General features: G+C 32.9%; 1 protein-coding gene across 3 annotated transcripts in view; it reads left to right on the top strand.

Moving 5' to 3' along the window:
* The window catches only part of LOC111628330 (TIP41-like protein), a 33,666-nt gene continuing 21,439 nt past the window's right edge, over window positions 1–12,227 (top strand). The window contains exons 1-2 of one of the 3 annotated variants that reach the window (XM_023372113.1): window positions 1–3,113; window positions 6,353–6,590. In XM_023372113.1, coding sequence (XP_023227881.1) covers window positions 6,388–6,590 — 203 coding nt within the window. In that variant the 5' untranslated portion in view covers window positions 1–3,113; window positions 6,353–6,387. Of the gene's footprint in view, window positions 3,114–3,769; window positions 4,488–6,352; window positions 6,591–12,227 lie in introns of those variants that run through there. The other 2 variants (XM_023372106.1, XM_023372097.1) reach the window with 2 other exon arrangements.

Raw genomic sequence — 12,227 nt, 5'->3', positions numbered from 1 at the left:
TGCTTAACATATACAGTAATGTTTAACGACATGTTTTTTAATTTTTGGAACCTAACCCCCCCTTTTCGCACTAGTTTCGTATAACACGGATCCGCGTAACACGGCAATTTTCTGGAAGGTAACTCCCGTGTTATACGGGGGTTACCCGTATGTATTCAAATTTGGCCGAACTCTCAATTTCTCTTGTAGTATTTTGAAATACTCAAAATCTTAGTTTTTCTTATCAGAATGGATCCTTTCCAAGTGGTTTTTCATTTTCGCCGGCTTCATAGCATCATTGCCGAAAGTTTTTTTTTCACATAATAAGCACCTAGGAATAGTTTCATTAGCAAACGATGGCACAAAACCATATTTTTCAAATACTCCCGTGAATATTGTCTGCATTTCTTCTTAGCATTGGTAGCCGACATTGTGGGTATTAAAATCAGATTTTTAATACGAAAAACGCAATACGTTTGCGGCACAACGAAACAGCAGCAGTAAGAGACATAACTTACTTAGGTGCGACTAAATATCCAGATGGCACAACGCGCCGATTGGTCGGCCGAATGACGTCAACCTACCGGAAATGTCGATCAATTAGCCTAAACTTCGTAAGAGTTTGGAGAGCGGGCAGACGTTATAATTATAGACATTTCGTGTAAAACTCGATAAAAGGCACTTATTTATAATTTCACTAGCTCTTACGTGTATCGACATTAATGTTAAAATTATTGCAAAATTTTCAATTAACCTAAATTACGTGATATCGAAGATTTTAATGTCGAGAGAGTTTTAAACATCAAGAAGTAACTTTTATCTGTTTTTCATTTCAATAAATCATTTTTGTACATTTACTATAATAATAAAATAATCAAAAACAACAAATATAAATTGCAAATTAAGTTCTTTTTTACATTCTTTATTAGACCATACAGTATTTTTAACCTTACAGAAACTTGTATTTAACGTTTTATATATATATTACAACAGAATAGGCTAAGTGGAAATGCAGATTAGTTAACAATTTAATATAATTTTCACCTAAACATAATTCATAGTTTTTAACGCATAATTGTTAAAACATTTTAAATAATAAGTTATTTTTTTTCTACAAATTCTCTAATTCATTGGTTGGCTTTTCTAATCAAATTCCGCGGAAACTTAATTAAATATAGACACCGAATATCGCTTGGCTTTATATTTTCCTAGACAACGCGAACAAAAATAAGCTTACTACGAAAACATTACGGTACAAACGCGACATTACTTCTTCTCGGCACTTATATCGATAAACAATTTCCACCACGAAACGCGACTTATTTAAAACATATTCGGAGGAATTTAAATACTTACGGTGTTATTGATTGTTAAATAATTTATACAAGAATTCTGTACTTTTAATTTAAAAAATGGTCGTACGAATTTGATTAAACATATTTACAGATATATCTATTATGGAACTGGGTACACGAAATTTCTGTAAATTTGAAAAGTGTCGTTTCTTAACGCGCAGATTTTGAACCGACATTCAAAAGCGCAAAATATCTATCGACACAAAGAACTGTCGATCCTAACTAAAGCATTAAAAATTTTTTCCCATCAGAGTAAAGGCCTATTCTTTATTCAAAATTGTTCGACAACTGTTACATCTAAACTTTATAATTTGTTAAGCCAGATTTATAAAAATTTCTCTTTCGGAGGTATACAAAACTTAGCTAATTTTATCGTTTCGTCTAACTATATTAAATGCGCGTGACAAATTCAAAAAATAATCTGACTCGTCTTAATTATAAATTTCGTCCTTTCTCGAACTATTTATAAATAATATCTGTAACAAATTATAAATTTTCTGTTATTCGTTATCTGCGCGCGTATATTTAAATTTAAAACACCAATCGTGCTATTAAAATTATCTATAGTGCGTGATTTGGTTCGGAAGTACGCAAAGATCGAGTATGAAGTTAAAATTCGTTCAAAAAAATAAATAATCTTAGTAATTTATTAATTAAGTAAAAGTAAACCGTATTAAAATTATTCCTATAAATTTAAGAAAACGTGCGAGCTGAACTTTATACTGTATTTTCGCTTTATACTCAATATTACAACTAAAAAAATAATCTATTTCCGCGTCACTTCGTTCCGACCACCACAAAATATAATCCACCGGCATTTCCTATTTCGGTGGGTTGACGTCATTCGGCCCACCAATCGGCGCGTTGCGCCATCTGGATATTTAGTCGCGCGTAACTTACTTCCGCACCAGCTATAAAGAACTTCCTGTTTATTCTCAGAGTTCGTGTTGCCACATTTTGCTAACAATAGATATTTACAATTGGAAGGAATTATAATTATTCTAAACTATTAAACTAAAGATATTAATAAATGTACGTGATTTTTTCATACGAACATAATAATAATTTGATTTTTGGTGAATTTTTAAAATAATATCGCCTGACTGACTTATATTGCCGTTGGACAGTTTACGAACTAAACGCAAACAAGATGGCGGTGGTAAAGGGTTAATTGATCCTCTTTGGTATTAATCGACCACTTTGGGGACCCCTAGCTTAGAATAAACCCTGGATTACCCTAAATTGAGAAAACTGTCCACCATCATCCAGCTCGCGCTCGAATAAAAAAAATAAGACCAACGGTTCTATGACGCGGATCCTCGTGCTATTATTGCGAAATAATAATCGGAACAATTCTTAATTCATTGTTTTTGAAAATTTAGTAGGTCCGCTGCTCATTTAAACTCAACGGTTTGTACAATATCCGCTATTGGTCTAGATTCGACCAATCCTGTCGCGACACGAGTCGGCGATGACGTTTTATCGAATTATAGGAGTTTTTTTAGCGTGTTTGTACGAATACTGACGCAATTTTTTCGCCGTCATATAGGAATCCGAACTATATGAACCCGTGTTATAGGAGGGTGGACTGTATTTACTTATCGAAAAATTTTGAGTTACTCGGAAATATCTCTTTATTTTTTCTATAAATTATCGTTTTCTATTACGTTTTTCAAATTGATTTCGAAAATGCAGAGTTATAGAAGAGATTTTTAATGCTTTCGTGGTGTACGCTTAAATGTAAAACGTCATAAAACGTGAGGCGATTCGATAGTAACGGTACGGATTCCATTCTCATTTTAGACAGACCCGGCGGCTTCTCTCGAGTGTACGGGTTCGCGATCGAAGTAGCTAGAGCGCGCGATACCGCTCCGAGGAATCCGACTTCGAAGCGGATCGAATCATCGGAATTTCTCCAGCGATCCGGCCTGGTTTTTTCCACTCGGCTGACGTATCGCGAACCAGTCGAATCGACAATAACCGTGTTTAAGAGTTCTCCCGGTCCTTCGAGATGGAAAAAATATTTAAAACAATTGGAGCGCTCAATGCCGTAAAGTTGTAAAAGCCATTTTTCTCTAAATACGTTTTATCGGAGCAATGTATTTCAGCCGCAAAAAAGTATTGGCGCCTTAGCGGATGTATTTTCGAGTCGAATTTATGCCAAGCCGTAATGGCATTTCACGCTTCAATTTAGGCTTTTTTTTTAACTCTTTCCGCCCTGTGGGCACTAAGAGGGCCTCTTTTTGCAGGTCCATTATGGGTTCGGCCAGGCCCACAATGGGGCTGCCGGGTGGTGAGGGACGGGGCCCGACATATCCGAACGGACCACCCGCCAAAAAATTCCTGGGGATTTTTCGGCCCGTTCGGATTCGAGCCCGGGTGCCCCAGAGCGGTAGGCTGCCACCTCGACCGCTAGGCCATCCGACCGCCCTTCAATTTAGGCTATAATTGAAGCGCGAAATGCCATTATGAGAATTTTCTTTATAGGCAATTCTCTTCCCATTTTTTTCTTTTTAAAAAAATAAATAAATTTAAGGAATTGATGAAAATTATGGAAAATTTAATAAATTGTTATTCCAATTTTTGCTAATTAAGCGAATAAATAAGTTGGCGAAGGTAATAAAATAACCAACTTCAGTAATATCCAAATAAATTCGATAAACTTCTCAATTAAATATTTGTTTATTCCGATTATTTTAATGGATATTATAATCACAAAGAAGAATTTTTGATTAAATTCGAAAAACGGAAAGAAAATTTGAAGGGGGGGGAAAAAGAATGGAATATCTGGCAAGCCGATAATCGCTATACTTTTGTTTATCGTCCAGTATGGCTTAAAATTTCAGTCTTTCGTTTTCTAATCGCCAATTGATTGAAAAATAGACTTCTATCTGCGTATATACCCTCGCTGGATGGAGAGGTGAGGGGCGTGCGTACACACATAAGTACCGTACGTACAGTACGTAAACAAAGCCGGGCATCGAAGACAAAGCGTCTACTCGGCGAGTGTAGTGTTGTTTACGAAGATTTTCCGGGCACTTTTTGTAACCTGTAAGTTTTTTGCTATAATTTACCGTGCATTTCAGTTAAATGAAGTAACGAGTGTTTCGAAAAGACGCTGGATAAACGGTGTTAACGCTTGATTCTGAAAAAGTAAACAAACGTTTGTGATTATGTGTAATATAAATGACTGTACTGTGTTTGCGAATGCTTTGTTCAAAGGTTATTCTTTCTCGCATAATTTTCAAAGCGTACAATAAAAAAAAAAAGTCAAACGACAAAAATACATATGTATTGTTTTTATTACAAATTAGGAATAATTTACTATTCATTTTTTTTGTTTAAAAATTCTGAAATTCAACAATTTGGATCAATGTCAATTTTTTTTTTTGGAATTTTAATTGTTCCTTTATTGCACTAAATTAAAACTAAGAAAAAGTATTTTAAGCTAATTGTAGAATTGATTCGATTTTTATAATTTGGGCCGCGTTTGTGCCTCGTCGTGCCCCGCGGGGCGAAAGATTTCGGTTTTTGGATTAAGCCGGACGAGATCGGTGTCTCGTCCGGCTTAATCCAAAAACCGAAATCTTTGCGGAAACGCAAATGATACGGAAATGCCGCCGGGCGAGATTAAAAATCGTAAGGTGATTGCCGACGTTTTATCGTTACCTTCGTTCTCGAAGAAATGTCGAGTTTTGTGTAAATCCTCCGATCCGATTAATCCGTGTTAGTGGAACTTGCCCGTATTCCGTGCGGACGAAAAGGGCCGTCGAGCGCGATATTTGTATTGTGCCGTGCGGTGTCGTGTATAGTATAACGACGTACGAAACTCTTCGTATAAAATATCGAATACGTTATATATAATTTTATACCGAAAGACTAAAATTAAAGATACTACGTATGTTAATATAACTATGTTATAATGTTTACGTGTGGCGTGTCGGTCGAAAGGAGATAGTTTTACTATCGTTCGGCTAATAAACGGCAAATTATTTTGATAAATACAAAGAAAGTTTTTTATTTTATATAAAGTATAAAAGTAAATTATTGTTTTTTTATATATTAAAAACATTTTTTTGATTATGCAATTAGACTGTGTTAAATTTTTGCATATTTAATAAAATAGTAATTTAACTTGAAACAGAAATAACTAAGAAATCACTTAATGGAAACAACTTTTAAATATGATAAAATGCTTATTGGGATGGGAATCAAATTTAAATGTTTAACTTTTACCATCAAATAGAACTGCTGCTTAAGTTTTTGATGTCTTTTGGGTTCTACCTGAAGCTGATACAGAACTTGTCAACCAAAATAAAATGCCTAATTACTTCACAAGCAACTAAACCCAGAGACTGATAAAATTTGAACTGGAACGCTCTCGCTGGATGTAGGCTGCTCGACTTCTCCGCAAACACAATATTGTCATAATTAGACTAATCTACAATCTAGCCGGCAAAAATAAAAAGAATCCTTAATGAAAGAACAATAGTCAGACTGAGTAGAGCATGGTCTACTTGATCTCCATTAAAATGGATGATGAAGAGAAATATTACATTGGGAGCGCAAACCAGACCCTTAAAGCCAGAATTTCCAAACATAAGGTAGATTTAAAAAGTGCTAGGCTCTCAACAATTCTGATGTCCTTGCTGGCTAGCGAATTTCTCCAAATCTGATTTTTGGGATATTTATTGGGAGATGTTTGAACTTAAGAAGCTGTTGTATTTGATTGTAAAAGTTAAACACTTGGTTCTGACAATGAGAAAGATGATCTCAAAAAGCATTTTATCTCATTAAAATGTTGACTCTTTTAAAGGATTTCTTAGTTACTTCTGTTTCAGGTTTAGTCGTGAAGTTGTCTGATTCAGTCTCATGATTATAATTTAATTAATAAAAGTATGATATTTTTGATATTAAGTTTTCAATAATGTATAATTTTTAATTTATATATAGTATTTGTATTTATTCTTTTTGCATTCATTAAGAAAAAGTATATAATAATAATTGTTTTCAATTAGAAAGAATAAAATATCTTATATTGGAATACTTAAAAATGGAAGATGAAGTTGATGGAAATGCTGTTGGAAATAAATCTTCTCATGTTCTAAAACAAACTTTTGACTTTGGTCCTTGGACACTTACATCTATAAAAAGTCATATTTTGCAGTCTAAATGCACTAGTGCAGATATTTGTAATGTTCTTAGACAGAACAAATCAATTGAAGATAGTAATATGGAATATTGCACTTTTTGTAGGTAAGCTGTATTTAAACTTTAATCACATTATAAATAAATTTAAAATAGTTAATAAAATAAAAATTATATTTGAAATATGAAATTCTATATTCAAATTGGTCAGATTATATGTTAAAATGTTTAGAAAACTATCTTAACTTGCCTTATTACATGATAAACTAGGAATAGTTTATTGTATTGTAGATTTGAATGCTTTACTTTAAATGTTTATCATCTTAATGGAGATTTTTATTTAGCAAAACTGGAATGTATACTACAGACATTGTTGTTTATAAATATGACACATGAAAAATATCAAAACAAAAATGTATCAGTTTTCATTGATAATTAATTAACTAATATTTAAATTATTATTTACTTTAGTGTAAGCATATAAAAAATTCAAAATAAGGTATTCAGAAAAAAATGTGCTCATTCATTATGAAGTATAATTTATTCAAAACTTAATACAAAATGATAAGACTACTTGTGTGAATAGAATAATATATTGGCAAATTAGTAATAATTTGTTGCTAAACAAGGAGTCCTCAGTATCATTTATGCTGAAGAAAGATTTTAGCAGCACAACAAACCCTAATATGAACTNTATTTTTACTACTTAAACTAATGTTTTCAACCTGATCAACAGGCCATCATCAGGTTATGAGTTTACTGGAATGTTTACAATCGTTCTATAATCAAACCAATATGCAATAACAAATTCGAATTCAAAACAGTTCAAACATTTGGTTAAAAATCAAAATATAAAATATAAATAATATAACCAATCCATTAAATACATAAACTGAATGAATCAAAATAAATAGAGAAGAACAAAATAAAATAAAATAAAATACAAATATAATAACATAAGATATAAAATTACATCAACTGCATGCTATGCATCAGATTTTACTAGCCATTATTGATCGTATATTTCCATGCCGCTGGTAAGCCTGTGTCATCCTTGTAGTTTAAACATTTGCCAGTCAAGCTGGATATATAAATTTCAAACTTTTCCAAACTTAATGCCAGAGTTGGTGAATGCACCTGTGTAACAATTCTGGCCTCAGTCCATTCAATTACTGAGCCGTCTGTTTGTGCCATTATGGATAGTGCTGTAGAATAGTGTCCCTTGCTTACGTTGTACATGTTCTCCTTAAGCCTTTTGTTGAGATTTCTGGTGGTGACACTCACATACTCTTTGTTCAAATGTAATTGATCATTTTTATATAGTATCTTGTATACTCCAGATTGTTGTTCCTTCTTGATCATATCCTTGTCATTCCTAAGCAAGTTATAAACCGTGGGAGCCCTTTTGTATAGTAATCTTGTGTTCTTGTAATCTCAATTTTTTTCATAATATTTGACATGTTTCTGTTGCATGTGAACTTAGTCACCTTGTTTTTCATATCTTTCTTTGTTTTATTTTTGCTAGGATTAGTGTAAGAACTTATTAATCCTTCAATGACTTTTGTTCCAAACCCCAACATCCTAGCCACAGCTCTAATCCTATCTAACTCTTGCAGCCTGTCATATACATTGGAGCAATAATGGAATGCCCTCCTAACTAGAACTCTAAATGCTGAAAGCTTATAAGTATATGGATCATTGGAGGTTGAAAGGATGTATAACGGGTCGTGAGTGGGCTTGATGTATACCTTCGTGTTTAAGGAACCGTTCTTGAATGAAATGTCAATGTCTAAAAAATGCACTTCCATAGTACTAATTTGCTCCAGTTTAAGTTTTAAACCATCTTTGTTGGGATTTATTTCATTCAAAAAATGCTGTAATCTTATATCATTCCTCCATAAAATGAACACATCATTCACATATCTTTTGTATAAGATTATGTTCCCCCTAAAATTCATAATCATTATCTGTTCTAGTCTGCATAACACTAACTCACAGAGTAAGCTGGACATCGGGCTGCCCATTGGAACCCCTTTCATTTGTTTATAAATTCTGCCTTTAAAGCTGAAGAATGACTGAAAACATATCAGGTTTGCAAGTAGCTCCAAGTCTTTGGGAATGGCTGACACACCTGGATTTAAACTGGATGTAAACTGCAAGGTGTCAATTAACGTGTGGTAACATGAATAAAATTTTATGGATGGATACAGACTTTCAAAGTCCATGACTGATCCAATCTCCTCATCCATTAAAGATAGGGCCTGGAGTTTATTTATTAAGTTATGTGGGTTCTTTGTAATAAAATGATCCTTTCCAATCTGTTCCAATAAATATCTATGCAGGCATTTCTCTAGCTTATACATACAGCTTATCTTTCTATCATTTCTCAACTACCGGTCTGATCTCTTTGCTCCTTTTATGTGCTTTTGCAAAGCCGAATAGTTTGGGTATACTTGGGCCTGTGATATGCGATCCTTTCAGGAAAGGGAAGCGTGAGGTAATGGGTGATCTCTCCAATTTCCTGACTTTTCTGTCTACTTTATCAACTATACTGTGATCAGCCCTTTCACACACTGTCTTCTCTATATAGTCCTCTAACGCTTTGTTGTAATGATGTTTTTTTATTAATACCAAATCCATATTTTTTTGGCCCTTATTAATATTAATTCATTATTATTTGTTATCTGCTAACCATCGTCTTGTGCATTTTATACTTTTCATTTCCAACTGCTGTGCTCTGTCTCACCTGTTTTTAAGGGTTGTTTTCCACCTGAAATAATCTTTGTCTACTTTATCTAGACTAGGGGTCCCAAAACTTTTTTCCTGTCGACCCTTTTATAGAATATTTGCCTTCTTATCGATCACCAGATTAAGTATTTAACAAAAACATTAAATCTTTAATATATAAATGGCTTGCTGTAACATTTGTAACATTAAACCATTTTTGTATTTCTGATGTTAAGCGATAAGAAGACCTGCATAACAACCCAACAAAAGAATTTATAGTTCTCATATCTTATAAAATCCACCCAATAACATTAACAGAAAAAGGAGATATTTTTTACTGACTTATAATCTTAAAAAAATAATAGCAAAATTATGGATAGATGGAAATTTTCCTGTGGTTCTTAAACTGTACGTGTCATAATACATAAAATACACAATTATCTTTGAAAACATAACATAAGTGATGTTGGATATTGGATAACATCTTACTGTCATTTTGCAACTATTACTGAATGCCTTAAAAATATGTTAACATACCTTTTATTTTTATTAAAATAGTTGATATTAGTGGGATGAATGTCTGAAGGAAAGCAGCAAGATTATTGATATGCGGTTGAAAATTGGTAAGTTTTATTCGCAAATCACCATGGTTTTTCAAGTTCAATCTGTTCCTCTGTTCTGTCAAAATTGCGTTCGTGTGGCTAAAACCAGCTTCAACCATATATGAAGTTGGGAATGCGAGTAGAAAGGTTCGGCTTCTGCTCCGAGCTTGGGATATTTAGTGGCAATATTGTTATTGCTCCAAAATTCACTGAGGTTTTTATTTTTAAACAACGCTTTTAGCTTCGAGATCTACACATATTTCAATCAGTTCATCTTCTAAGCCAGGTTCACTACCTTCATTATCTATTTTTACATCAAATGGATTAGCAAACCATTAGAGAACAAGCATATTCTCCGAGTCTTCGAAACGTGTTTTAAAGTTTTCTCTTAATTTATCAAGATGTTTAATATATATTTGCAAATCAAGGTCAGAAATTCTTTTATTTTTTTTTTTAGTACTCACAAGTTTGAAAAATTTTTTAAATCGGATTGTGCCAGTGAAGATTTAAATTTCTTCATTTTCCATGCTTGAAAGGCCATTATGATTGCTCGAGCTTAAACAATTGTAATGTTTTTCCTTGCAAACGCTTCTGTACTATATTAATGATTTTCAATATATTACGATATTTTCTCTGTAAAGGACAAAATATCTACATTTAGATATAAAATACTTAGAGTGACAACCCTACTAGAGTGTAACAGTGCAATGTATTTCTGAAGTACCAGCATTCATAACATGTTCGCAACTCTAGTACAGTTGCCAGATGCGTGAAAACAGAGTAACACATGCTTAAAGCGGCATAGGCTAAGGCAAAACTCAAGTTATAACTAGGGTAGTCAGTAATGTTGATCATATCTGTATTTTGAATTTTTATTGGAATATTCTATTCTTTTTTAGACAGTTTAATTGATCCTCTTTGGTATTAATCGACCCCCTTTTGACCCTCGTGTATTAATCGACCCCTGGAGAACTCTTATCGACCCCAAGGGGTTGGTATCGACACTTTGGGGATCCCTAATCTAGACCAACGAGCCCTTTTTCTATTTTGGCTATGATGTTCTGCCTGTCTGCAGTGTTATCAGGATCATAATTAGGACCTTTCTTCAGAAGTTTTCTAATCTCAGGTGGAAGATGGGTCTGGTCCCATAATATATATGGGGTTGGCTTTATCTTTCTATCATTCCTATTTACTTGCTTGGCACATATCCACTCTAGCTTCCTCTTGTATTTTTTCATTAAATGCAATTCCACCTGGTCTGTTAATTTGATCACATTCAAGTTAATATCTACAAGAGTATTCTTGTCTTCCAAAAATATTTGATTTTCTAGCTCTATGAACTCATTTATAGCTCTATATTTTAAACCCCTGGTATACCTGAGTGACTTATTTAAACATATTCTTTGAATTCTTCCTCTTAAGGACTTACATTCCTCGGTATCCTGATTTGAAAGATTGACATTGGATAAACCCCATTCGATTTACATTCATTCAGGAACTTCAACTTGGAATTAATCTTCACAATTTTAACAGATAACTTCCTATATTTCTTATAAAACTTGGCCGATGATGTCATTTCTACACTTCAACATACACTCAGATTCATGGAATATTATACAACATATATGTATACTTTATTATATATGTTGTATAACAGTGGTTCTCAACCAGGGGTACATGTACCCCTAGGGGTACGAGCGTAAATCGAAGGGGTACATCTAACTATCATTATAAAATGGCGTATGTTAATCAATTTGCTGTAAATTATTAACACAAGAAACAAGAAACGACAAAAACTTGCTTTAAAATATCCTAGTGTGAACATCGATTTCCCTTTTAATAGTGTAAACAACTTGTTTATCCACTTTTAGTGCCGAGTGAACCTGTAGTCTAGTAAAATTACTGTTTAACCGAGCATTAATTATAGAATAGAAAAATTTTTTTTTTCTATTCTATTATTATTGCTCGATAAGATTGGGGCTTTTCGTGTTTTTACTGGACTACTGGTATTAGAAATAACGAGGCCTGAAATGTACCCTCACCATGCAATGCGTGTCACTGCATGTGTTCATTATTTGATATTTAGCGAATTTAGACATTACATTTGTTACAAAAATTGAAAGATTCATGTATTGTTCTGCACGTTATAAATTCGCAGCCATTATTTTCAAGATCAGTACACAATTTTAATCTCTTTAACAACGTGGGAACCAAATTTTGAAAAAAATTACTGAAGACTTATCCCAACAAATATCCCATTAAATTTTGTTAGAAATTATTAAAGAATAATTTAAATTTTCTTTATTGTTAATTATAATTATTTATTTTTAGGAAATGTAATTTATGCATGTATTGAAATGACTTCTGTGATTTTATATAATATACTTATCAAATAATAATAAATAAATGTATGTAC

This window comes from Centruroides sculpturatus, unplaced genomic scaffold, assembly GCF_000671375.1.
Source record: "Centruroides sculpturatus isolate CEXI.00-Female unplaced genomic scaffold, Cexi_2.0 scaffold65, whole genome shotgun sequence".
Taxonomy (NCBI): domain Eukaryota; kingdom Metazoa; phylum Arthropoda; class Arachnida; order Scorpiones; family Buthidae; genus Centruroides; species Centruroides sculpturatus.
This window is presented reverse-complemented; position numbering and strand designations above follow the sequence as displayed.